At 36.6% G+C, this 22,474-nt stretch overlaps 1 protein-coding gene across 1 annotated transcript in view; it reads left to right on the plus strand.

Annotated features, from left to right (window-relative positions):
- The first annotated feature begins 1,502 nt into the window (after positions 1-1,502).
- THADA (THADA armadillo repeat containing) overlaps positions 1,503-22,474 on the plus strand; it is a 104,199-nt gene continuing 83,227 nt past the window's right edge. The window contains exons 1-14 of the mRNA XM_026695833.2: positions 1,503-1,614; positions 5,935-6,031; positions 6,744-6,838; positions 8,126-8,256; positions 9,108-9,256; positions 9,349-9,381; positions 10,331-10,379; positions 12,830-13,020; positions 14,282-14,376; positions 15,015-15,235; positions 18,723-19,414; positions 20,081-20,232; positions 20,316-20,471; positions 20,644-20,766. Coding sequence (XP_026551618.1) covers positions 5,956-6,031; positions 6,744-6,838; positions 8,126-8,256; positions 9,108-9,256; positions 9,349-9,381; positions 10,331-10,379; positions 12,830-13,020; positions 14,282-14,376; positions 15,015-15,235; positions 18,723-19,414; positions 20,081-20,232; positions 20,316-20,471; positions 20,644-20,766 — 2,163 coding nt within the window. The 5' untranslated portion in view covers positions 1,503-1,614; positions 5,935-5,955. The remainder of the gene's footprint in view (positions 1,615-5,934; positions 6,032-6,743; positions 6,839-8,125; positions 8,257-9,107; positions 9,257-9,348; positions 9,382-10,330; positions 10,380-12,829; positions 13,021-14,281; positions 14,377-15,014; positions 15,236-18,722; positions 19,415-20,080; positions 20,233-20,315; positions 20,472-20,643; positions 20,767-22,474) is intronic.

Genomic DNA, 22,474 nt, shown 5'->3' on the forward strand with positions numbered 1-22,474 from the left:
TTGCATCATTCACTTAAGTAAGTTGTAAATAAGTTGGCTTAAAATTTGAATCTTAAAAGTAATGGATGGCTACAATGAAAAACAAAAACACATGTCATTAAAAGGGAGCCTAATATCTATTAAATACAAGAGAACAAAGGGGATTACAAGAATCTTATCCAGAACACCAAAACTAAACAGAAAATAAGTCTGTCCAGATTTATAGACAGTATGCCTTACAGTATTAAGCAATAAGCCATGATTGATATCTAGTGTTCAGACTCATAAATTGAGCTAACCCAAAGTATTTGCTCATTTGTGGTCAAATATTTTGTGAAACCAGTCATCACACTATATAAAAAAGTGGTTTATTATTCTCTAGTTTTAATGATGGTACTTCACTCAGTAAAAAGTGACTTGGGCTGATGTGTGATACAGCCAGCAGAAGGCTGTTCCAATTAGGTGAAACAGGATGGTGCTCTAAACTGGCACACTTGTTGAATTCTTTAAGACTCATTTTGGTTTGTAGAATTTACCTCGCATCAATGAGACTGACCTATATTAAGTCCAGGATCTGATCTGAGGTTTGTTACAAACCCAACACCCTTCCAGCAATCACAGAATACTCTTGATCACAGCATTAATATTATACCAATATAATAGAATATTTGTAGCTCAGGGTTGAAATGAAGGGGTCTCTGGTGCTCTCTGAGCTTGGTTGTTTTCTGGCAGATCGTCTCAAAGATGCTTTTTAAAGAGGCAACTGGGACCTTCTGTTTTTTCCTTTGAAAATGTTTCAAAGACTTCAAGAAACGACTTCAGCTCCGTCTGGATAATGAGGAATGGAGGGATTTATGGAACTCCTTGCAGACAGCTGGTCATTTGCATTCTTTTAGCGAGTCGTTAAGCAATAAGCATTAAGTTTTTAAAATCGTTATAAGAATGCAAATGACCAGTTGTCTGCAAGGAGTATAAATTTTTCCATTCCTCACCATCCAAGCGGAGTTGAAGAAGCTTCTTGGATGAGAAGTGTCTTCAAAGGAAAACGAGAAATTCCAGTTGCTCCTCGAAAAAGCACCTCTGGGACAACCGTTACCCGGAGGACTGAGAATCTCCATAGACATTTTCTTGCAGATGTTTCAATATCCACACGAGGTAACACCATCAATGACTAGTAGCATTGGTGTTACCTCGTGTGGATCATGAAACATCTGCAAGAAAACAACTAAGCCCAGACAAGATCAAGGACCCCTCAATATTCTAGAACTGGCATCCCACTGAGATTTATTGGTGGGGGGGGGGGTTGGATAGGCAAGCGGTGGACAAACAAAGCAATTTCCGTCGGCAATGGCCGGCAAATCCCACCCCTTCTTCGAATCCCTACCGCGAGAGTCGATCGCTCTCTTTCCTGATTGGCCGGTGAAGCCGTCAGAGAGCCGTGGAGGCTGGACGCAACAGAAGAGTCGCGTGGCTCGTACGGCGTTCGACCCCGCCCTTTCTCGTCTCAAGCAAAAGACGTAGCCGGGTAGGCCTGCTCGTTCTTCAGCCGCGCCCGTGCTCCGCCCTTTTCGGCGGAGAGGCGGAGTTAGTAACCGGCTGTAGGGGGAGAAAGTCCTGGCAAGGCCTCTCTGGAGGGTAAGTGTTGGGGGCGCTTGCTGAGTGTAAAACGCGGTGTGAGCAAAGCCATGGCTTTCCTTCATATCGGTCTTGTGTTCTCAGCGAGTGTCTGCATGATGCTCTGCGCCGCGAAATAACTCATTACGATGAAGCATGTGAGGTTCTCGACTTCTGGATCAGTGAAGCGTGCTAACTCTGCCTGGCTGAAACAAGTCGCCTGAACGTAACCTTTGCTTTTGGCAGAGTCAAGTGTACGACGGAGTGCGGGGCTCTTTCGCCGTTAGATCTGTAGCGCCAGGACATCTTTGGACATCTGGATCCAATACACCGTCAACAAAAAATAAATAAATGCTGGCAGATTTGAAGCCATGAGGCGTAAATGAGCGCTGTCCTTTTCGGGATAATGTAGCACACAAACCATAATAAAATATTTACTTGCAAAAGAAACCATGAGGTTTCTGATAAACTAGTGTAAGAAATAACAAAAAGGGTTTTTTTTTTAATGGAAAAAGGGCTTCTAACACAACCTGCCCACACCATATCTCAAACCTGTAAGAATGGGATCAGAAAGACTTTAGAATGAATTTTTGTCTTATACTGAATGCCAGAAATATCAAATCCGTTTAAAACAATTGGAAAACAGGTGAACTGCTTAATTTCTACTTTGCATCTGGCTTTTTTGCAAAGGGAAAAAGTGACCCAACTTGTCAGAAACGATGCCATGTGGGGGTGGGGGGGGTTGAGCAGAAAAGAAATGTAGCTTAAAATAAGCAGATAAGTGAGAGAGCTCCAAGTTGCTTTGAATAAATTCGAATTCCCCGGGCTGGATTACATCCAGAGGTGCTAGACCAATTGATGGATATGATCTTGAAAATTGCTATTGTAATCTCTCAGAACTCCTGAATTACAGGGAAAGTGTCAGAACATTGAAGAGCTAACTTTGTTCTGTTTGCTCAAAAACAGGAAAGAAGTAAAATCAGGGAACTAATCAGCTGTACACTAATACACGGGACAATGCTAGGAAAAATAAACAGCACGATTGGGTTACCTGTGAAGAGAGCTTACCCATTGTGTATAATGACAGCCTTTTGAGTTTTTAATGCATGATCCCTTCCCATTTGTTTGCAAAAACAACAATGGGGGAGGGGGGGGATTCCTTTTTGAATGCCTAGACTCCCTTTGATATTGTGTGAGGTTACCCACAATGGAGGAATGGTTGGTGAAGATGATAGAATTAGTAGAAATGGTAACATTGACTGGTTTCATGAGGGAAAGGACGTTAACCTCATTTATTAGTGACTGGAAACCCCTCATAGACTTTTTGCTGATGAAGGAAGAAAATGAACTTGTGATTAATGGATTTGACTATTAGAAAGGAAAACTATAGAAAAAAGGAAGTTATGACAATCTTAGGGGTAAAATATAAATCCATTTAAAACCACTGTTAAAAAGATCAGTAGCCATTTCTTCACAATCTTTTATTCTCCTTTCTTGTTTTCTTTGTTCCTTTCTAAAAATTGTATTGCTTTTACTGCTGAAAATTATTTAATAAAATTATTTTTAAAAGTAATTTGATACTTAAATGATCTTAAATGATAGAGAGGTCAATGTAGCTTCAATGACCCAAGTATAATGCCAACAGGACGAGAAATTCCTGACAGGGTTACTCTGCCTGATAAAATTTAAAGGGCAAGAGTGAAGCTAAATTAATCCAGAATGAATTGGAAGGCAAGTTCTTGTTCTGCAAATATAAGGTAAGCTAAATTTTACCTGGGAGTTATAGTAGAACACTAAAATTAAATCCAGAAGAAGTATGTGCTTCTTGTAAAACAAATTTAAAAATTAATGAACGTGACTGAAGCGTTTAGATAAATTTGGATGTCGGATGATGGGACTCCCAGGTCAGGTTACTTTTCTGGTTACTGGAGAAACTAGAACTAGAGATGACGACAGAGATTTTCCTTGTTGTTTTAAAAAGTATCCTACAACAAGCATACAGTGTTCCACTAATATTCTCTCTTCCCGCACATTTCTGCTATACCTGCAATATAAATAATCCTTGACTTACCACCACAATTGAGCCCAGAATTTATGTTGCTAAGACACATTTGTTAAGTGAGTTTTGCCCCATTTTATGACTTTTCTTGTCACAGTTAAGTAAAACACTGCAGTTGTTAAGTTAGTAACATGGTTGTTTAATGAATCTGGTTTCCCCATTGACTTGACTTGTCAGAAGGTCACAAAATCACATGATCCCAGGACACTGCATTTATCATAAATATGAATCAGTTGACAAGTATCTAAACCAGAGGTGGTATTCAGCAGGTTCTGACCAGTTCTGAAGAACCAGAAGTGGAAATTTTGAGTAGTTCGGAGAACCAGCAAATACCACCTCTGACTGGAGATTGTACAATAGCCTTCCCCTGCCACGCCCACCAAGCCATGCCCACAGAACCGGTAGTAAAAAAATTTGAATTCCACCACTGATCTAAATGTGACCGTGGGGATGCTACATTGGTTGAAAGTGTGAAAACTGATCATTAGTCATTTTTCCTATGCTGTTGTAATTTTGAATGAACTAAATGAACTATTGTAAGTCAAGGACTACCTGTATTTGTGTTGTTATTTGCAACCAAGATTCTAATTCCACCCTCTTAAGGTTGGAGGCTTTAGCATTGTACAAACAAGTATTGAATGTTTGTCAGACTCTTTATTATCTGTCTGAAACTCAGCATATTTATTTTTCCAAATCAAATTCTCACAATAACAAATTTTATTATGAAGGAAGGGATGGAATTACAATAATCTATATTTACATACAGTAAACCCAAAATATGTTGGGCTGGAGTCTCCTAATTTTCTTTTTATTGCCTTTTTATGAACTTGCCAACTGTTTACAAAATCATTTTCTGAATGGCTACCATTGAAACAGATAGTTACAGCTAACTTTCTCAAATGATTGCATGAAATATTTTCAAAGCTTTTTTGTCTCTTGACTTGTCATATCCTACTTCTAAGATTTGCTTTATTTTATATATCCCTGGAGAGAAGTTGTCAGCTGCTAGTCATGATGCCTTGCCAACGTTTTTTGGTTAGTGTTAATCTTTGTTTATAGGCAGCGGGAAGTGCTGGTGTTGCCTTTGCTGAGCTATGCAGTCATGCAATGTCACGCTGTATAACTGTTTCACTTAGTGATGGAAACTCTGGTCCCAATTCTCATTAAATGAGTACTATGTTTATATCAAGTGATAGCCTTAATGTCATGAAACAGGAAGAAATAGTAATGGTAGAACTGTTGAGGTAATTCCCCGTTAGGAGAATGAACACATACAGGGAGACGTATTTGAGAGAAGTGTTTGAATAATACACACACAGCACACAGATACACTACAGTAAATGTAGGGTTTTACTTTCAATAAAGGTTTAAGCAAAGTTCAAAACAAGCAGTCCAAAGTCATTCACAAGTTAAATCAGTCAGTTTTCAGTCCAGGGATAATCCAATAACAAAGTCCAGTGTCAAAAACAGTTCAGTATCAGACTTACATCAAATCCTGGAATAGCAGTCAATTATGAGGAACGGCAAAACTCTCCAACAGAAAGAAACAGATACACTCACACTCTCTTCTGAGACTAAGAATAAACAACCCAGGTTTCTGGCTCCATCCTATGGCCGTTTGAGAAACCACACCCAATTACACTTTTGCATTTTCTTAAAGATACAGTTTTAAAATGTCTATCCTGGTTTATATATTTCCAACCCAAATACCTGTTAGGTGACTTATATTCCTAACAAGAACCAAAGGTAGAACCAAGGTAGAAATGAAATGCTATGGCATAAATCAGAAAACATACTTCCAAACAGTGTACATAGAGAAATAAAACATGATTATGTATAGGCTTTCATTCTAGTGGAAACTTTTTAATAAGTGCTTATTAACACTTATTAACAAGTTTCCGCTAGAATGAAAGCTTATACATAATCATGTTTTATTTCTCTAAAAAATAGATAGCCTGTATTGATTAGTTTTGTTGCTTTATTGCTCAGGTGGATTTACACTCAGGAAAATGTTTCAGAAGTAAGATGCTGATGTCCTCATCTGGAGTCTTGACTTTAAATTTCTGACTGCTGGACTTTTGTGGATTTTTCTTGATCGAGTTTGTGTATTTCAGGTGAAATAGTTGCTAATAAAGTCTGAATGAAAATCTTGCCTAACCTTTTTCTCCAGAGTGTATAGAAGTAAGGTAAACAAAGTACAACTATGAATTAAACAGACCTCATTTTTAAATTTTGGATTTAAAACAGTGTTCTAATATATCAAATATATTATTCTTTAATAGGTAATTCTTTAATCTACCAAAATGGCTTTAAAGAAGAAGAAAGACATTCAGGTTGATAGCCTTGTTCTTGAATACCAACAGCTTGAAAGACTTCGCTGTAAGTATAATTAAGTTGCTTAATTTGTCTCTGTAGATATATTTTAGTGGTGCGATAATGCTTTTTTAAAACTAATTTCCTTTGAGGGTACATTTTGAATTAAAGACAAGAGTATCAGCCCTTTCATGTCTATATATATACTTTTTTTCTACCTGAATGCGAAAAAAATGTTTTTTCCTCAGTGAAAAGCAAATTAGAGAAATTATAATTTGATGTTAAAAAGAATGTTCTATATTAAAGATGTGCTTGAAATGTCCTTCCGACTTTCTGGTTTTCTGAAGCAAGTTGGTCATTCAGCTTTGAATGGGCTATTTATATTAGTAATGATCAAGTCCTATTGTCTTGTACTTAAGATCTATTTCTTAAGGATAATATTTGGGCAACCAATTCTGATCTGTCTGAATTGAACTGCTGTTTGCAGAGCAGTGATGTCACAGGGGCATACATGCCCAACAATACCTATGCTGTTGTTTTCTGGATCACTTTTATCTTTTAAGTGGTTTTCAAGTACATCCTCAACATTAACAGGTGTAATTAGTTTAATTAGGTGGGTTTATTCTCAAGAAAATGTTCAGGAAAATAAGGTGATAAAAGGTGTACTGTGTGAAAGGAGCCCTGTATAAGGGAGGAGTAGGAAATAGCTTTTGTCATGTGAACTATTGGATTATTAAATATTGGACTATTAAAACGTTTTTGCTTTTTAAATGTGCAGCTGTTGCAGATGTTGAAGGAGAAAACCTGGCTTCTCTATTATTACGGTGTGCACAGTTGACGGATGGCATTCAGCAAATTAATTTGATCAAACAGGTTTGATTTTAGTTATACTAGTAAAAATGGTCTAGTATGGGTTTGAGTCAAGTGGTTAACAGTATGGTTGGTTCTGTTTCCTTGGTGGAGAGGATATGATTAGTGGTAGTATTCTACTGGTTTGGCCCGGTTCTGGCATACCAGTAGCGCCAAAGATCAGCTGGCAGAAAACTGGTTCGCTACGAGTTTTTCCAATGCTCTGTAGTTGGGCCCACACACCTGTCCCTGCTCCTAGGTCCTTTTTAACCTCTCAGTTGTTTGGCGTGGGAGAGTGGATTGCTGTGCTAAACAGTTGAGAGACGCAGTAGCTTAATTTTTACTGCTTTAACGTGTGCACAAAGCACATGTTTGGTGCATATGTGCACGCAAGTTATGTGAATTGTGTGATCCCCCCCTGCAGCCTCACCCACCAAGCCACACCCACAGAACCAGTGGTGGGAACTTTTGAATCCCACCACTGGATATGATGTATTTTAATACTTTGCTGTGAACTGCCTAGGATATGACATAGACAGCCATATAAGGCAAGTAAGTAAATTATTTTCTATTCTGGTTAGCAGCTAGTTTCACATGACAGGTGTTTCATATAATTACCTATATGCCTGAAAATGCAGGGCATTTGATTCATGAATTGCAAGAATAAAAGTCAAGAAAGAGCAGTATTTCATCTTTTAAGATTATCCAAATCATCATGTAGTTTGGCCTTCCCCAGCTTGGCACTTTCCAGATGTGTTGGAAATTCAGCTTCCATAGTAGTCACTGTTGAAATTGTTGCTTCAGCAAAGTTAAAGGATATCTAGTTAGGAAAGGCTGATAATGATGAATAGCAAAATCAAATTTTCATGAATTTTAGTGGATGGGTGGAAAAGATGAAACTAGTAAGAAACAGAAGGTTATTTCCCTGCTTGGAAGTACTCTTGATATAAGTGTTAAATTAATATTAAGAATGTAAAAAGTAAAATATTACATCCTGAGCTAAAATATTCAATAAAGATTAAGAATGTTCAATGGTATCTAAGATGTTGGGAGACAGATGGAAATTTATGCAAATGGGATTAGAAATAAATATTCTGAAAGTAAGCTGATTTTTTAGAACAGTGACCTGGAGTATCCATACTCTTATATTTTGTTGCAGGTTATGTTTCTATTATACTTATACATACTGTGCTTCTTACTGACATTTGTATAAACCTGATTATGCACAATTCACAGTCACCTATGTATCTTTTAGCCTGTTTGTTTGAAAAAAAATGCAAGTTATATTCTTTATTTTTTTGTCATCTGTAGATTGTGCCTTTACTGGAAAAGATGGACTCCGAGCCTTCATATAATAACATGATTAAAAGTTGTTTAGATATTTTGGGGATAATGTTCTTATCTCTGGATATAAAGAACCCTTTGAAAAAAGTTTTAGCAAGGTACTAGTCAAATGTTATACTAAGAAAGTGCTTAATGTTTCTTTGATAGTCTTCAGGAAAACATGGATATTGAGAAAATGAATAATACAAATGGTAGTGATGACATAAAAGATTTGTTATGAGATATACATTTTAGAAATGGTTAAAATATTAAACAGTCACATTCATTCAGCCAGTAATGTTCTCCTAAGTATTCTTGACTTTATAATCCTATTCTTTACTTTCAGTCTTTACTGACGTGTGTTGAAATGTACTCACTAAATCTTAAAAGATAGAGATATTATGTGTGGTATAGTAATATAAAGCTTAGTTAAAGAATTTTGTGATATCCAGCATATTATGAATGAAGACAAACATATGTGTCCCAGGATAATGTTGCAGGATCCAATCTGGGTCAGTCACTAGGAGCAGAAGTTTTGTCTTCCGAGCTTTCAGACTTGTGCTGGAGCCCATCTTCAGGGAACTTCTCTCTGGCTAGCAAATTACTTGCCTTCAGATAAATTGCTGATTGTATTTCCAAATCCTGTAATATTTACATTTTGGGGGAAAGTGTAATGAACCGTGGAATTTCAGATATGCAAGACAGTAAACATTTTGCTGTGAGCAATTGTCTGTCTCTTTCTTACAATCCATTCTCTCTTCTTCCAGAAATAATGAAACGTTTAACTGAAGATCTGCTTGTTCTATAGATGTTCCATTTTCCTTTGATTTCTTTTGAAGCCTCATGTCAAAATGAATACAACAGAATAGTGTTGAAGAGATTGTGGCTCAAGAAGATTCATTTGTATGGTTTTTAACTTAAATCTTCTAGTACTGACATTTTAATTTGGCAATGCTTTTTTTCCCTACAGTTGCTTGAATGACCTTCCAGAACTGCTTATAGCAGAAGCTACAGACAGTTTTGTTGTCTGCCTCAAAGAAGAATTAGCAACTACAAATTTCTCCCACATTAGAAAAACTATAGATAATCTTGCTTCTTGTGTGGAACTTATAAATATAGGTATGGTTCATTTTTAAAATATGTTATACATTAAAAATAAAATTTTTGATTAGTCAGGATAAGATGCTAAAATATATACTTGAATTTTTCAGGTAAATCAAGCGTGACTATCCTATTCAAAGAAGGTAAATGCTTTGTACCTCTTCTTAGGTTGGGATGTTAATGAGAGAAGAGATGAAAATGTTTCATATCAGTCTCTATAGGAAGCATTTTTCTGTTGCTTTTATAATTAAAAACATTTTCTGTATCTGGAGATATTACAATTTTTAAATAGAGACAGGTTCTTGACTGGAAGGGTTTCCTTTCTGAAAATCGGCTGGCTGTGTTGCTTTAACCAGTTCTAGAGTTCTCAAATTCTGTAGGAAGGCTCAGGTGGGGATTGTGGGTGGAAAGAAAAGACATAGAAGAGGAAATTCTAGACCTATGTCTGCTTTTATAACATTGGATTTTATCTCTTCAATAATGGGTAGATTTATAATAGCAGGCAGTCTTTCAGATATTCAGATGTTGTATAACTGCTCCACTACAGCTAGTCCTTGCTTAATAATCATTTATTCAATGACTGTTCAATGTTAAGATGGCACTAAGAAAAGACACTTATGACTAGTCTTCAAAATTATGGCTGTTGCAGTAACTCTAGTCACATGGTCATGATTTGGGCACTTGGCAACCAGCACACATTTACATGATTGCAACATCCCACATTTACATAATCGCCTTTTACAGACTTCACAGCTGGCTTCCGACAAGGAAAGCCAATGAGAAGTTGGCAGAAATTGCAAATCATGATCACATGATGTTACGCTTCATGAACTGCAATGATTTGCATAACCGCTGAAGGTGGAACTGATGTTGTAAGTTGGTACAGTCCTGTGATTATTTTCCATAACTGTGCTGCATAGCAACAGAGTTCCAGGTCCCAATTGCAAATGAGGATTATCTGTATATACACAGTACTTGAGCAATGAGTTCAATATGGATATTACAGTTAAAAATCAAGGATTAGGATGTTAAAAGCACTCTCAATTCTGAATTGTAATTTATGTATATATATATTTAACTTTATTTCCATAGCTCTTCAATTTTTGTTGAAATCTGTGCTTAAAATAGAAGAAGAAAATTGGTAAGTGCCAGTACTCAAGATACAATGTGGAGAGAGTGTGAAAAATGTAAAATGCAAACTTAATTTGGGAGAACACCTTTTAGCTTTAAAAATATATTCTTAAGGCCAATGAGCTGCAATAATCTGGCATTTAGATACAATATATTCCTCAAGTTAAAATTGTGCTTTGTTTGGTTTAGTGGTATAAAGTTTATCAAAACAGTTTTGAAATTTAAGTGATAACATTTCTGAATTCTGGTACTCCATCACTTTAGACATTCTGCATATTCTTCCCAACAATTTAGGACTTTTATTCAAGGTTGGGAAAGTTTCTTCACCTTGGAACTTTGCAAAAATATAATGTTGGATTGAATGTCAATGCTGAACATGGCAGTTAAGACTTTTATTTTATATACTTGAATTATGTAATATTCAAATTCCTATCTTTTAAAGGCTTAATCTTTTTGTAACAGTTATTGTTATGTCCCACCTTCCAAAATAAACAGATAAGGCTGAAAGCAGCAGTCCTCGCAAATAAAGGCAGCAAACAGGAATCTTCACAGATAACAGCTGTAGTTAGCCTCCACAAGATAGTCCAAGTTAATAGTTCCAACGAAATAAATCCAAGGCCCAACAAGATATTTCAGGTTTAAATCCTCCAAGCCAAAATCTTTGGTTCTCCTTGCAAACAAACACTTTGTTCCGGACGACGTGCAAAGTCATCTCTCTCCCTTTATAGAGCAGCAGCTAATTAGTCTAATTACTGATCTGCCCTCCTCCTGTGCTCCCGTTGGTTTCTTCTCGTAAGGAGACGCCTGCTTCTGACATCCACCCAGCAATCATCTAAATTATTACCTTCACCTGAAGTCTCCATAAGTTCCTCATTGTCAGCCGTTCCCGGCTGATAACCTGATTGAGAAGCAGAGGAGGTTGAAGGTTCAGGCCGGTCCTGCAAATCAAACTAAAGGGAGTAACGTTCTCATTCAAAACTGCAAGCAAAACTGTTAGGACTCCCTTTTGAAATTCAAACAGTCATTTCACAATCAAATCAAACTAAAGGGAGTAAGTTCTCATTCAAAACTGCAAGCAAAACTGTTAGGACTCCCTTTTGAAATTCAAACAGTCATTTCACAATCAAATCAAACTAAAGGGAAGTAACGTTCTCATTCAAAACTGCAAGCAAAACTGTTAGGACTCCCTTTTGAAATTCAAACGGTCATTTCGTTCCTTTTATACCCATTAAGGCAACGTGCTAATTAACTGGCTTGCCCATCAGATTAACGTTTCCTGGTTCTGACGTCAATCCACGATCTAACAGTCATCAGATTCAAAGTTCCTAACAGGATTGGTCCTTCCAATCACAACAAGTTATATTTTAATCTCAGTCTAGTAAGTTCTAGTAACACACTATAATTTGGAAGTTCTGTTGCAATCTTGGAAGTTCTATTATATTTTTACATTAATGGAATAAATAAGCATTTAAACTGATTTATGGGAGGAAACTCACTTGTTGTTGGGAAGCACCCAGTCTGGCAGAGAGGAGGGATCAAGCACAGAGCTAGTCTAGCATCACTGCACAATTGTAATAGGGGAAAGGAAACCATCCTTTTCTGAATTCTTTGGAGCTTATCTAATTGTTCCAGAGCTGCCAGACTGGAGAGATTCCTGTATTATAACAGAACATAATAAATCAGTTAGCTTGATTGTGTATGATACTCCGTTAAGTTTCAGCCTTTCTTTTGGGGCTGATTACTCCTGTTAACAGCAAATAATTGCTTTCATTCATTTAAAAGTTTTCTTTTATTGTCTAGAGCTATGGGTAAACAACATTTGCCAAATCAATATATATGTTTAATCAGAACATAAGTACCATATCAATATATAATTGTTTTTAATTTTAAGAATTTTAAGAAACTTTAAAAAACTGTAAAACACAATGTTTATGAAATATACAAAAAGAGTTTCACAATATTTGTAATGTGTTCTTATTGATTAATTTAAATTTGTAATGTACATTTAGGAATCTCTATTCATTGGACTAGGTGCGTACATATATATGTCTAGATGTGCACACATACATATGTAAGCATATAGATATTGTTATGATATATTGTTAGGAATGATTATCCTATATAGCACTTAGCTGCTTAGATTAATTTTTGGAGCGCAGTTCAGAAAATGATGCAGAGCAGTGAGTGAAAATATATTAGGATCTTTTTAGTGGCAATGCCTGCATTCTAAAAACATTTTTCAAGATTAATACATTATTAGTGGCATTCATACTAATTTTTAAAACATGGAGCTATATCTAGATAGCTACTCAAAAGTATTTGAAAGATTTTCTTTTATCATAAAAGGAAGATTTCTCCCTGCCATTTCCTGTATGCTCCCAAAATCTACTTTCATGGTTAAAAGATCCCTTCACAAACAGATTTGAAACAGTAATTTGTCTTATTTATATCTTTTTAAAGGAAATTCAGTGGAAATCACATTGCTCAAACTCGGCTGATGCATGATTTGCTTATGGGAATTAAAGTTTCCATGACTTTGATCCAAAAAGTTCTGGAAAATATAGAGGAATGTTTTTGGAAAAAATTGGATTCTCCCATTTGGCAATGTATGTGTGGACTTCTGAACTGCTTTATATGCTGCTTAAATAATGGTAAATAGTGCTAATAATTTAAATTTTTAATTTTTTCCCCAACAGTTTATTTCAAAAGAGAGAGAAAGCTAAATTCAGGAATAAGAATCTTTATATTAAAACAATGTCACTCTTTCTTTTTTTCTTTTTTAAATTTGGATTGGATTTAAAAATTTCTATGAATGCAATTCTGCTTCCAAAAAGGATACAGGTATATCTTGCTTACCAACTACCTTTTTAGTGGTTGTTCAAAATTATAATGATTATAACAAAAACAGCTTTGAAACCAAACTTCATAATAAGCAGAATTGGAGAATGTAGTCGTAAAATTGCACATTGCTGTCATGTGATGTCTCATTTAACAACCACTGTGATTGCTTAACAATAGAAGTGGAAGTGATGTCATAAGTCTGGCACTGCAGCACTTAGTGACAGAATTGCCAGTCTGAATTGGTGATCAGTAAATAAGGAGTACTTGTAATTATTTCCTCCAGCTTATGTAACACCCTGTGAAAATCTGCTCTGTTTTTGGTTGTTTGCCAACCAACAGAGATGTAAAGTGGTAGGTATCAAGTTGAATGTATGAATGATATGGAGCAGCACAAAAGGTGGTTTGGGAATTTGCAGGAGAACAAGTAGTTGTTAAAAAATTCTACTCATGGAAAGGTTACTTTTTGTCCTAGTTGGTATTCAATCAAGGGTAATATTAATGGCTTGGTTCATGTATTATATATATTTTATTATAATGGTTTACTGAAGGAAACACAATTATATGTGTTTTCTACAATTACAAATTTGACCATGATTTCTACAACATGTCAAACTACAAACAAATAATAATCTGGCATAATTTTATGGGCAATTGAGGCTTCTGTTTGTTGATAATTGTGACCCGCCAGCAGCCAACACAGCTGGCAGCAGATTTGGACAGTGGGGAAGTTGGGGAGGAACATGGGCCCGTCCTGGAGTTTGGGGAAGGCTCTGATGAGTGCTCTATACGTTGGAGGCAGAGATGGGACTAGGGCCGTCTGTCAGCTGCCTTCGGAGTCGGACATCAATGAAGCAGAAGAGCCTGTTCCCAGTGTGCGAATGCACAGAGCTGCCAGAAGAAGGGAACAACTAAGGAGCAAAGGTTGACTTGGAGTAAAGCCACAGGTGGATGGTGAACGCCCCCTTCCATGGGGAATAAAAGAGGAGCAAAAGGGAAGTGGGGTTCAGAAAAGCAGAATGGTGCTCAAGTACTTTGCCATTTATAATTCTAGTATTCTTTTCTTTTATTTAGAAGACCTTCTACAAACTGTCCAGACTTCAGCGGGATTGGCTGTTGTTCTTTTTATTAAGACAATGTTTCAACCTGTTGAGAGGTTGCCTTGTTTGGTTAGTGCGTTTCTTCTGAAAAAAGTAAAAATATGTATAAATATAACTTTGAATGCCTATTTGAAACATTAAGTTAATTTAAGAAAGAGAAGTAACTGAAAGAGTAGCCATTTCAATAATAGTTTCAAGTTTCATGTTTTATGTAAATTCTATTAGAGGAAATATTGCCACTTTACAGTGCAATAAAATAATACTTAACTATGAGCAACTTTGGGACAAGATAATATTTACTTGGAAGTTAATCACGTTGAATTCACAGGGTCAGTTATTAGGTGATCTTTAAAACATTTCAACTATAATCTTGGTCCTACAGATTTACTCAACCTATAGATTTGAATTTTTGACTATGAGTAAATGCAGTCCCTTATGGGTTTGAGGATAGCCTATAATGCATGTGTTTGGTTGGTAAAAATGGAGATGAATAGCAATCCTAAATATTATATAGAACAGGACAGCTTTGGAAACATACAGTACATACTATTAGAAGTTTAGCTTTCATAATTTCCATTCAGTGTCGGCTATAAAAGAAATAACCATTGTGTTTTTACTGTTTTATTGTAACTTTTTGCCTTTCAGCGATCTAGTAGTAAACCATACTTTTGGGGTTTTTTCTCTTATATTACATTACTTTTTTGCAGATCAGTGATTTGATTTGTGGCTTATTAAACTGTTCTGATGTGCCAAAGTGGTTTGTGGACAGCTGTGGTGGTCTCTGTACTGCTGAACTTTCTGACTCTGTCCTCCTTTTTCTTTGCCATGGAGCACTTGCTATGCTAAATTGGAAAGATCACAGCATGGGAGAGAATGGAGAGAAACTACTCTTGGATATAGCCTCTGTTTTGTTGACCTTAAGCACACGGTAAAATCTGTTTTTTAATTTTTTATAGTTTAATAATATAAATGAAACTCAGATTCTTGATTGACAAGGCTCAGCTTGAGCTATGAATCCCACGTACATTGAAATACAACTTTAAATACACTACTCAAAAAAAATAAAGGGAACACAAAAATAAGACATCCTAGATCTGAATGAATGAAATATTCTTATTAAATACTTTGTTCGTTACATAGTTGAATGTGCTGACAACAAAATCACACAAAAATTATCACTGGAAATCAAATTTAGCAACCTATGGAGGTCTGGATTTGGAGTTACACTCAAAATTAAAGTGGAAAAAAACACTACAGGCTGATCGAACTTTAATGTAATGTCCTTAAAACAAGTCAAAATGAGGCTCAGTAGTGTGTGTGGCCTCCACGTGCCTGTATGACCTCCCTACAATGCCTGGGCATGCTCCTGATGAAGTGGAGGATGGTCTCCTGAGGGATCTCCTCCCGCACCTGGACTAAAGCATCCCCCAATTCCTGGACAGTCTGTGGTGCAACATGGCGTTGGTGGATGGAGCGAGACATGATGTCCCAGATGTGCTCAATTGGATTCAGGTCTGGGGAACGGGCAGGCCAGTCCATAGCATCAATGCCTTCATCTTGCAGGAACTGCTGACACACTCCAGCCACATGAGGTCTAGCATTGTCGTGCATTAGGAGGAACCCAGGGCCAACCGCACCAGCATATGGTCTCACGAGGTTTGAGAATCTCATCTTGGTACCTAATGGCAGTCAGGCTACCTCTGGCGAGCACATGGAGGGCTGTGCGACCCCCTAAAGAAATGCCACCCCACACCATTACTGATCCACTGCCAAACCGGTCATGCTGGAGGACGTTGCAGGCAGCAGAACGTTTTCCATGGTGTCTCCAGACCCTGTCACGTCTGTCAGATGTGCTCAGTGTGTACCTGCTTTCATCTGTGAAGAGCACAGGGTGCCAGTGGCGAATTTGCCAATCTTGGTGTTCTCTGGCAAATGCCAAACGTCCTGCACGGTGTTGGGCTGTAAGCACAACCCCCACCTGTGGACATCGGGCCCTCATACCACCCTCCTGGAGTCTGTTTGAGAAGCCACATGCACATTTGTGGCTCACTGGAGGTCAATTTGCAGGGCTCTGGCAGTGCTCCTCCTGTCCCTCCTTGCACAGAGGCAGAGGTAGCGGTCCTGATGTTGGGTTGTTGCCCTCCCACGGCCTCCTCCACGTCTCCTGATGTACTGGCCTGTCTCCTGGTAGCGCCTCCATGCTCTGGACACTACGCTGACAGACACAGCAAACCTTCTTGCCACAGCTTACATTGATGTGCCATCCTGGATGAGCTGCACTACCTGAGCCACTTGTGTGGGTTGTAGACTCCATCTTATGGTATCACTAGAGTGAAAGCACCGCCAGCATTCAAAAGTGACCAAACCATCGGCCAGAAAGCATAGGAGCTGAGAAGTGGCCTGTGGTCACCACCTGCAGAACCACTCCTTTATTGGGGATGTCTTGCTAACTGCCTCTGCTTTCCACCTGTTGTCTATTCCATTTGCACAACAGCATGTGAAATTGATTGTCAGTCAGTGTTGCTACCTAAGAGAACAGTTTGATTTCACAGAAGTGTGATTGACTTGGAGCTACATTGTGTTGTTTAAGTGTTCCCTTTATTTTTTTGAGCAGTGTAGAATATTTACAGCCAGTGTGAATTTAGTAGTTGAAGTTCTGGCCTATAAACCAGAACACTGTGGGTTCTAGACTTCCTTTGGAATAAAAACTGGCTAGAGAGCTGGCTAGAGAGAGTGTCACACACTCTCATTTAATCCACCTCATAAAATAGTTATTGTAGAGAAAGTAGGCAGATGTATTAGTTATAAATGCCTCTCCATGGCTACAGTCTTGTGTCTGCTTAGCTGGAACTAAGCACTGTTAACTTCATCGGAAAATGGTTCTGTCTAAAACAATGAGGCTGATTTCGCCTATTGTTTTCTTTTCTACCACATTCTTTTCTACAGGATTCCCTAATCTTCTGAGGTACTTTATACAGTCGGAGGGTAAGGGAGGGGAGAGGGAGAGCTGTATCTATGCATTCATATTTTTCATTAAGAGCTATGCACAATTAAATACCCCAGTCATGATAGAACTTGTAGAAAAGAGACTTGCATAAGCTTTTTAAAATTTCATCTTCAGCCAGAGTTGAACTTGATACTAGTCAGAAATCAATCTGAAGTTGTTTTTAGACTGGATAGTTTGCTAAACTGGGAGAATTTTAGAAATATGTAGAATCATTTGCTAAAGGGAAACCTTAGAAAAATATATACACCATTTATTATATTTTTAAAACATATTTGTCCTGATTGTCTGTTAGAAAAGCTGTCAGAATATGGGCATCTACAATGGGGGTATGTGAGGGGGTCATTTGATCTTCCAGGTTTCAACTCTTATTTTTAAAAAGTGCTGAATTCTAATCCTAGGCAAGGTATGAAGGTGGCAAAGGGTAGGTTATGTCAATAAAGCAGTATTGCAGTATGATGCAATTTCCTTCCAGATGAATTTTTAAATGGAACTGTGAGTGGGCAGACAGGTTAAAGCTGACTTCTAACAAAACAATACATTATGGACTTGGAGAATTTTGTTTATGTATATACAACATTAAGCAAAATAAACTTTGCATTTTTGTTTATTTCTGGAGGAGCCCTTTTTCACATTTGAAGCTGGGTTCTGCAGTAGTGACCAAGAGTGTCTTCATAGAATCACCCAGGCATTGTAATGCCATAAAAACTGTCTTTGTTACTGTTACATGAGCGCAGTGATATTGGATTTTTATAGAAAATATCATGTACTTGGTCAGAAGTTATTTTTTTCTCAACCTGTGTAAAGGACTTTATGGTGAATATTCCAAAGTTTCTTTCGTTTCACCTATAGAATCTAAAATGGTTGGCACAATAGTTAAATGAAATCAGGAAGTATTTTCATTAGTTTTATTTATTATCTTTTACTTTGTAGTGGCACTTAAGATGGTTCAACAATAGTTCGAATTCCCTTTTTTTGACTTATGAGCACTTTTACCAACTTATTTTAAGCATCATTTTGTTTTCCTTTATCCAGTCTATATAAGATACCAGGCATTGTTTTTAGGTTTTTAACAATGTAAATTTGATTCACATCTCTTACAGTTTTCCCTACCACTTAGAAATATTTCTGCATCAAAAGAACAGTTTGCATATATTCTAAAATATGTAGCCTAGAAAGAAAAAGAAATTGTGAAGAAAAAAGAGATCAGACATTGAGCACAGCTAAAAATAATTGAAGTATGAATAAATAGTTTATGATAAATCAAGAGCATTCAAATAAATGTAAATAAGAGGTGGAACAAGGAAGAAAAAATATATCTGAGACATTTTGCACACACTTAAGCATTAATATTCAATTTGTTTTAAAAAATTCTCATCTATTTTTATCTACTTTACTCTGTTTCTCCAAGATTAAAAGAATCTGTAATGGCAGCATCTCTATCCAGAATTCTAGCTATTTGGACCAGTGTAGCAATGGATTGTCTTCAATCAAGTTCTAGAGATCTGAAGTTCAATCTCCATGGAAAATCAGAAACTATTGGTAAAATGTTGGATTATGTGTATGCACATTGGGAACATCCACTAGATGCAGTTAGGCACCAGACCAAGCTAATATTTAAAAATCTTCTTCAAATACATCAGACTGCTGTGAAAGAATCCATAATAAAGCCAGACCCTTTCTTCTCAGAATTAACTGAAAGCCTGCTAGGTTTAGAATGGCATGTTAAAGGCAAATACTCATCACTTGGATATCTTGTGGAGTGTATTGGCATTGACAGTCTTTTGGAAATTGACAGAACAATTCCTGTACAAATCTTGGCTGTAATGAATGATCAGTCTTTTGCACCTTATGCAAGTGATTTATTGGAAATCATGTTTGTGAATCACAAGAGGCATCTTATATCCACTTCGGAAAGAAGCACTTGGATTGATAGTTGGCATGAGACGTGGGTTTCTCCTCTGCTTTTGATTTTATGTGATGGAAATCCAGAACAAGCCACCTACGTAACAGATTATTACTTACCAAAATTGCTAAAATGTAGCCCAGAAAGTTTGAACTACATGATTAAAATCCTTCAGATTTCAACAGAATCTAACGTTGGTAAGATTTTTTATCTTTTACTTAATGTATTATAGTGTAAGGTATGCATAAATGGGCCGAGTTTGTGGGTGATGGTGTTGTTTATTTATTTTTAAATGAATTTGTTTGGGGTAAAGATAGAATTCCAAGTTCTCAGTTACTTAAAGGATAAGTAAAGATGGCTTTTCATGACTGGGAACATACTTTAGAATTTCTATTCTGAAGCCTTCTTTCAATTAATAATACAAATTTTAATTATTTATTATTACAAACTAAGTAAAGTTGGTCATTTCCCCCTTGTATTAGTTTTCTTCATAAACATTAAAGGTAACCATTTCCCCCCCAGTTTTAATTTCTACCACAAAAGGTCACCTTTTTATTGAAAGTTTGGCTTTCATTTTATGAAGGACTTTCATATGATTTCATATAATGTTTTCTAGTCGTTACCTATGTCATTGGTCAAGTTCAAGCTGTTCCTTTCCAACAAAGTGTTTTTATATTTATATGGCCTTAATATTTAAATGCCATGATAATGGTTGTAATATGGAGTTATATCTGTGTGTATGATAAAAATCAAGCTACACTAATCTCTTTGGTGGATATGATTTTTATGGGCATGTTGAGCTGAGAAGGAAATGAGTGACTAACCACTATCTTTGTTAATTAGAATTTATGTATTTTATTAAGGATCTTTCAAAACCAGAGGAGCTCTTGGAGCCCTGATGGCATGCTTGAGAACAGCCAGGGCTCATGGACACTTGCAATTTGCAGTCATAATACAAGATGGCCTTGTGCCTGTGAACTGTATAAAACAAGGTTTGGTTCACCAACATGATGAGGTACATGTCTCAATGTTTTAAAACGTTAGAGTTAGTATTTCAGAGAGAAGCCAAGTAATTAAAACTTGCTTCTAATTTTAAAGGTCCGAATAGATGCCTTGGGGTTACTGTGTGAAAGTCACCGCAGCACTGAAGTAATTTCCATAGAAGAAATGCAACTGATACAGTTTTTTATTAGCTACAACTTGAACAACCAATCAGCAGCAGTGAGGCAGCAGATTTGTTCCTTACTGAAAAAGGTAATTTCAAAACATGAATGTAAAACGTACCCTTGTTTCTCAAAGTGCTGTAAGGAAATACAATACAATTTAAACTTCATGAAGTCTTTACGGAGTTTTTAAATATGTAAATTAATTTGTGCCATTTTTTAATCTTTTTAATTGAATTCTATCTCGCTCTTGTTTTAAAAAGCTCTTCTGCCGTATATATGAAAGCTCCCAGACAATTCATAAAATGCAGCAATTGAAGTCTAAACAAGGTCCAATTAATCAGTCACATATATGGGATCCATTTACAACTTTGCAACAGTATAAGGTAGGTTTGTAAATTTCTCTAATCTAAAACATTAATATTTTTGTGTAAATTTCAAATAATTCAGTAACTACAGAAGAGGAAAGTAAAATAAGCAGTTATTTTCTGTGATTTATAAAATTAAGGTATGAGAAAAAAGTCATGTGAAATTACCTTACTCTAACATAAGGAGGTGAATTTAATTCAATATTGATTATGCTTGCCTTTTAGAATATTTCATAATATGTTATAAGCTGGGTCTTATGCAACATGTACAAAACTAACAAATCTGGCATTCTTCTTAGGAAAAAAAAGAGCTTTCATAGGCCTGAAGAGACAGGGTAGAATCAATCAATTATATTGCTGAGGTAGATTTGAACCTTGCCTAATCTTTGAGGTAGATTAGGCAATGTATATTATGTGCAAATTGAAAAGTATATAATTTTTTGTCTATGAATGTGAATTTTAGTAAGTTTTTATTGTTCATTTTTATTGCTGGAAAGTGATTAATTTTTGTACTATTTTCTTGAAATGAAATCTGGCTGCTCACAGCTGAAATAAAGATTGGCACTTATAGAATATACACATAATGCAGAACAGGCAGTCAGCTTGTTATTTGTGCTGTAATATAGAAACCTCTATGGTGCATGCAAACTGAAGCTTTTTCCTCCATGTATGGAGGGAGGCTGAAATCCTTTGGTGGTCTACAGGAACATTTGAGAGCGAAAGAGCTGAAGCAGGCAGCCTTTTCATTCTGTCCATTTAATGACCTGGCAGATCACTTAATGATTGCAACCAATAATGTTGGGATTGTTGTTGGGTGAAGGAGTCATGTGGCTGTTTCACTTAACAACCACTTTATTCAACAGCCAAGATTCCAGTTCCAATTTTGGCTGTAAGTCGCAGAGTCCCTGTAGTTGCTGCAATTTCATATTTGCTTCTCTGTTTATTCAGGCTATTTGAAAAGAGAACAAAATATATAGGTACTCCATATAGATGGCTAATTTGAGTGAATGGATTTCAAAATCAGTTTTGCAAAATTTACCTTTATATTGAGCAGGAATTTTCACGTCAGTTTTCCTAAATGGGTGAAGACTAAGAAAGAATTAATCTTTCTAATTCCTAAGCTTTCTTAGCTAGTTCTAAAATCAAGATTTAAACAATCCATCTTTCCAAGATTGGGTAGAACTTTCAGGTTATCAGAATGGGACAGCTGAGTAGAGAAGCTAATTTTAGATCAGTAAAAGTTAAAATGTATAAGCTGTAGTGTATTGCTGAGTTCATACAACATACTTATGTTAATGGTGAGAGCAGCATTTTATTAGCAGCTAATCTACGGTAGCTACTACTAGACTAGGAAAAGAATGGTCAGACTATCTTCCCCAACACACACATTGTTGTGAGAACTTGAAATCAGCTGTGGGATTGTTTCCAAGATACATCCTCTTATTCCTCCCCCCAAAAAGTGAGGGAGTTGTAAAATTCCTAAAAGAGTAGGGGACTGCACTGAAGAACTTACATAATTTGGCAGCTGCAGAACATACCTCTCAAACTCTGAAGGGATAGGGTGCCTTGACTGTGCCTACTGTTGCCTGCTTTGCCAGTGGACTTGATGAAGCCTTGTCCACATTCTGCTCACACAAAGGCTGATAAGAGAACCATGAAAAACTCATGGATGATTTGTATTCCCCAGAATGTCAGACCTTGTCCTAGTTATTGCGTTATAGGATCA

This window comes from Pseudonaja textilis, chromosome 1 (assembly GCF_049901715.1).
Source record: "Pseudonaja textilis isolate UNSWEBS1 chromosome 1, rPseTex1.2, whole genome shotgun sequence".
Taxonomy (NCBI): Eukaryota; Metazoa; Chordata; class Lepidosauria; order Squamata; family Elapidae; genus Pseudonaja; species Pseudonaja textilis.